Source organism: Colobus angolensis, unplaced genomic scaffold (assembly GCF_000951035.1).
Source record: "Colobus angolensis palliatus isolate OR3802 unplaced genomic scaffold, Cang.pa_1.0 Scaffold207, whole genome shotgun sequence".
Lineage (NCBI taxonomy): Eukaryota > Metazoa > Chordata > Mammalia > Primates > Cercopithecidae > Colobus > Colobus angolensis.
Window position 1 is genome coordinate 3,675,431 of NW_012115233.1, and position 5,269 is coordinate 3,680,699.

At 57.1% G+C, this 5,269-nt stretch overlaps 1 protein-coding gene across 2 annotated transcripts in view; it reads left to right on the forward strand.

Moving 5' to 3' along the window:
* Positions 1-5,269, forward strand: part of CMIP (c-Maf inducing protein) — a 265,419-nt gene extending 260,150 nt beyond the window's left edge. For both annotated transcript variants that reach the window (XM_011942159.1, XM_011942160.1), the window contains 3 exons: positions 812-917; positions 2,325-2,395; positions 5,075-5,269. In XM_011942159.1, the coding sequence (XP_011797549.1) occupies positions 812-917; positions 2,325-2,395; positions 5,075-5,128 (231 nt within the window). In that variant the 3' untranslated portion in view covers positions 5,129-5,269. The remainder of the gene's footprint in view (positions 1-811; positions 918-2,324; positions 2,396-5,074) is intronic.

The window sequence follows — 5,269 nt, forward strand, 5'->3', positions numbered from 1 at the left end:
CCTCCCTGCCCCCCACCCTCCTTCCTAACTTGTTCACCCTTCTCCCTACCCCCTCACCCGCCTCCCTGCCTACACCCCAGGCATCGCTTACCACATGACCCCTTCCTCAAGCTCAGCACGCAATCCCTGAGGCTAGAGGAGGTTGAGGACCTCATGAAGCCCTGAGGCCTATTTCCCAGTTGGAAGTACTGTGCGCAGTTCCGAATCCTGAGCTTCTGAGAGGTGGAGCTGAGACGTGAGCCGGGCTTCACTGGCCTGCCCGGGGCTGCGCGGGAGGTTTCTGGGTCTTTGGCATAGTAACACCAGTGGCTGCTGAGTCCCAGCTCAGTGTCAACTGCACCGCTCAGTACTCTGCACAGGGCAGATGAAGGGGCCTTCACTGCACGCCTGTAAAGTGCAGGTTCTGCCTTCACCCTCGTTTTCCAGAAGAGAAACTGGGGACAGTCCCTGCAGCCTGCCCCTGGCCCAGCCCTATCCTTCCACTGTCCACCCAGCAGGAGAAAGCCACCTAGGCAGCATCTCGAAGCTAGGAAACGACAAGTTCAAAGCCCTCCTTCATGGAGGCAGAACTGACTCCCCGGGGGCCCTGGCCTGGCTCCACTCCCAACAGCAGAAGCTAGATTCTAACCCAGGTCAGAGAGGCGTGGGATTGTTTAGGGGAAGCGAGCGCAGCCCAGACCCCAGGGCTTGGTGGGCCATAGGCCTCAGAGCAAGGCTCTGTCCCCATCCCTTCCCTCCACCTCTGCCCCAGCCTCCCAGTCACTTCCCCAGAGGTGGCCAGGAGAGGGCTGAGAGTTTCTGTGCCCTACAGTTTGGAGACGCCGGCCTGCGGCTCCTGTCGGAACACCTCACCATGCTCCAGGTGCTGAACCTGTGCGAGACCCCGGTCACAGACGCTGGCCTGCTGGCCCTGAGCTGTGAGTGCCTCGGGGGCAACTGGGGGGTGAGGGGCTGCTTTATTCATTCCTTCTTTGGTTCAACCAAACTGGCCAAGCGCTGACTTTGCACCGTGCACAGATAGAGAAATTCATTCATTCACGAACATGTGTTCACTGCACACCTGCTGTGGACCAGGCACCATTCCAAGGGCCAGGAACAACACAGAGAAAAATATCCCTGACCTCAGGGAGCTTATATTCTAGCGGCAGTAGAAAAAATGAATAAGGCCAGCCCATGCCCTCCTGACACTCGCAGTCCACTGAGGGGTCAAGTTCGAGGATGGGGCTGTAGTGTGTTGCCACTGTGGTCCCCCGACCAGTGGCGGCAGCATCTTCTGGGGGCTGGTCAGAAATGTCCATTCCCAAGCCCACTTCGGACCTCCTGACTCAGGCACCGCACGGTAAGCAGATGTCTGGGAGACTCCCGGGCCCGTTGACATTTGAGAAGCCCTGTCATAATAGAAGGAGCCACAGAATTCTCAAGGAACCTAGAAGGGCCAATTCCTGGGCCCCAGCCCCAACTGACTGCACTACCCTCAGGGATGTTGAGCCCAGGATTCTGTATTTGACCAGGTTTCCCTTTTCCAGGCCCATTGCTTTAAACAGGAAGACCCATGGCTCAGTGGGAAGAGTCAGGGAAGGCTTCCGGGGGAGGTGCTGTTGAGTCTGGGTGTGAAGACAGATTTGTGGGAGTTGGCCAAGGGGGAGGTACCCTGGGCAGGGGCCGTGACTCCTACCGGGTCATTGGCAAATTCTGGATGGCTTGGGAGAGGTGGGGGCAGGTGACTGGGTCAGTGGAAGCAGAGAGGCAGCGCGCGGCCAGTTTGGCTGCAAATGCAAATGTACTGCTTCCACTGGCATTGCCCGGGCGCGCGGTCCTCATGAGCGGTGCAGATTCCTGGTCCCCGCCGCAGCCCTGCTCAGCATCTCTGGGAGTGGGTGGAGGAGTCTGCGCTCCTTGTGACTCCAACACAAAGCAGAGGTTGAGGCTTGCGTTCAAGAAGCAGCACCCGAGGCAATGACGATGGCGGGGAGCATCCGGGGTTCCCTTAGCGGGGAGACCTTGGGCCTGGTCTGGGGTGTGACAGGCAAGCTCTGGGGACATCAGGTCCAGGCAGTGGGGGGACACGACAGAGGGACCAGAAGGGAGGGAGACTGAGAGGATGGGAAGAGAACGAAGGCTCTGTTCAGATCAGCACATGCCTGAAACAGACTTTCAGTGTCTAGTGGGCCACCTATCCTGGCTGTGCCTGCGAAACCTTCCTCCCCAGCCCCATCTCCTAACGGGGCCTGGCACCTGCGTTCAGCTCCTCCAGCTTGGCCGTCCCATACCTGCATACCTTTGGGGCCTCACTCTCCTAACAACTGGATCTGTCTCTTGTACAGCCATGAAGAGTCTCTGCAGTTTAAACATGAACAGCACCAAGCTCTCAGCTGACACCTACGAAGATCTGAAGGTAATTCCATCCTTCCTCCCGTCTCTCCTTCCCTCCTTTCTCCAGCCGGCATCTGGATGCTGGTGCATCTGCTGCCCAGAGCTCATTCTCCAGTAAAAGACGATGACACCCACAGATCAATACATAAATAATGGCAGGTGAAAAGGAGTAACAAAGAGGAAGCAGCAGGGAAGTCATTGGAAATAGGAGGGCCTGTGTGGCCTGGGGTGATCAGGGATGGCCCCTTTGATGAAGAGGCCGCAGGAGCTGAGACCCAAAAGGTAAGAAGCTAGAAATACAAAGGGCGAGAAGAAGAGCAAGTATCAAGGTCCTGAGACAGAAGAGATTGGCAAGGCCTGGCTTTGTAGCAAATGTAGCCAGGAACTAAGAGAGGGAATGGGCTGGGGCCGGATGGAAAAGCCCTCACAGGTCACAGCAGAGCAGCGAGTCACGCTTTTCGAAGCGTGCTCTGGGTGTTAGGAAATAAGTATTTTGAGAGGGAGCAGGAGTGGAAGCAGGGAGGGCTGAGCAGGGCAGGTGCCTCACACCACTGAGGGCTGCACTGCACCAGCACTAGGCCAGCAAGTGAAATCAGGGAAAGAAAAAGGATCAGAGGGTAGAAGGCAGGGGTGTTTTAAGAAACGCACTTGCACGTCTTGGGAAGGTTGGAGGAGCCAGGCCTTCAGTTGCCTCCTGTCATCCTGTCACCCCGTCCTCCTGGGGCTGTACCAGCTGCCCCAGAAGGAGCAGGCGGGACCGGCAGAGGGCCAGCATCCTGGGAGGGAAGGGCTGGGCTCAAAGGTGAGAAGGCACAGATGGCGCCCATGAGCCATGCTGGCACCTCAGTGCCCTGGAAGCCACTTAGAGGGAATCCCCCAGCAGCCCTTGGCTGGGGCCCATCTCCTACAGCCAGGCCTCCTGCTGCCAGGGCGTGCTCACTGGGGCATCCTCCAGATGCTTCTGGAGCCTCTGCTGTGTACCAGGCCCATGTCAGGGACAGGGACACCAAGGTGTGGCTGCCACAGTCCCTGCCCGGGGGACACTCCCTCCTGGCAGGCACAGACAAGCTCAGCAAACCAAGGTGGGCACAGGGCCTGGTGGGGCCAGGAGGGACAGTCAGCAGAGAGAGAGGTCCAAGAGAGGATGTATGGGACACAGCAGGTGGTAGGGACACAGCCAGCAGATCACTCACCCCAGCGTTTAGACCTCAGCACTCAAGGTGGCATCTGCAGACCAGCGCCCTTGGCACCACTTGGAGGCCAACAGAAATGCGGGATCCAGGCCACCCCAGGTAACCCCACCCTGGGGGATCCCTGTGCACACTCATGTTTGAGAAATGCTGCCTGGATTGTCTTGAGTTCAGAGTGCTGAAAGTCAGACGCTACCGAGAACAAGCTGGAAAGAGGACATGGGGAGTGCAGGAAAGGCCACTTGGGAAGAAAAATCACTCTCAGTCCATTTTTTCATTTTCACACATTTGAGAGAGACATGGTGCCAACTTGATGCTGCCAGCCTGTGACCGGCGTCCCTGTGGAGGGGACTCAAGCAAACAGCAGCTGCTTATCCTTTGGAGGAGGAGCCTACGCTCAGTGCCAGGCAGGCCACACCCCACGGTTCACTGCCCAGTCTGGCCAGACCTTCCCATTTTTCAAGAGAACCTTGAAATCTAGATTCTTCTGCGAAATCTCCTAATTTTGAAAGGCTGGCTTAGTATGCTTTATAGCACTGCAGGTGGCTGCAGGTCCCCACCTGTGACCTCTGCCTGGGCAGTGGGGAGCCATTGAGGGTTGTTGAGCACAGGAGAGCAGCAGTGAGGAATTGCATGTGCGTGTGTGTACACGTGTGCGTGTTCATGCATACATACGTGTGCATGCATCCAAAAAGTATGCTGGTATGCTGGGCAGTGTACAGGAAAGTTGGGAGGGAGGAAGTAAAGGCATGAGGCCAGTTAGGAGGCAGCTACCTCTCTGTTTAGTGGAGGCTTGTTGAGAAAAAAAGCCAACTGTTTATAAAAGAAGAGTGGAAGTCTGGGTAGCAGAAACAGAAAGCAGAAGACAATGGAGAGACGCAGCAGGTGGAATCGTAGCGTCTAGCAGTGCATCCAGCGAAGGGGAAGCCCCACGTGGGAAGAATCTAAGGCAAAGCCCGGGTACCTGGGACTTCCTGGGATCCACCTCGCTCACCCTGTCCATTTTCTGATAACGATGAGAATATCACTAACAGTAAAAATAAGAACAGTTTCCTTTCATAGGGCTTATAACGGTGCCCTGGGCTTTCTGCATTTGCTATTTAACCCCTAGCACCATCCTTTGAGCCAGGGACTAGAATCAGATTGGCCCACACAGGAAGACACTGAGGCTCCGAGAGGCTGGGTTATCTGCCCACGGTCATGCAGCAGCAAGTGGCAGGGCCTGGGTTCAAACCCCAGTGCTTCCACTGGCAAAGACAGAGACCGAAGCCTGTCTGAGGTGGGGGCATGGGAGCCCCACTGCCTGGTTTCTCTGGGGCCAGGGCACATCCCACCTGCTCTGTTCTTTGCCTAAGGCCACCCAACCCTCCAAGAGCCCAGGGAGCCCACAGCACCAAGGTGGGGAGAGGGCGGCAGGGACCCCCAGCCGGCAGTGTGGGTGGAGTCAGGTACTGTCAGCTTCTGCAAGCGAATGGCCTACACGTGACAAGGACCCCTATTGCTGCCCGCAGGCCAAGCTTCCCAATTTGAAGGAAGTGGACGTCCGCTACACTGAAGCCTGGTGAAGCTGCCAGCTCGAAGCAGGAAGACATTTGCAACCGCGACAAAACAACTCTTGACTAAGCCGCAGAGCAGCCGGTCCTGGGGTCCCACCCTGGTGCCCTGGCTGTGAGATAGATGGGGAGTCTTTCTGGGGGCGGAGGGGG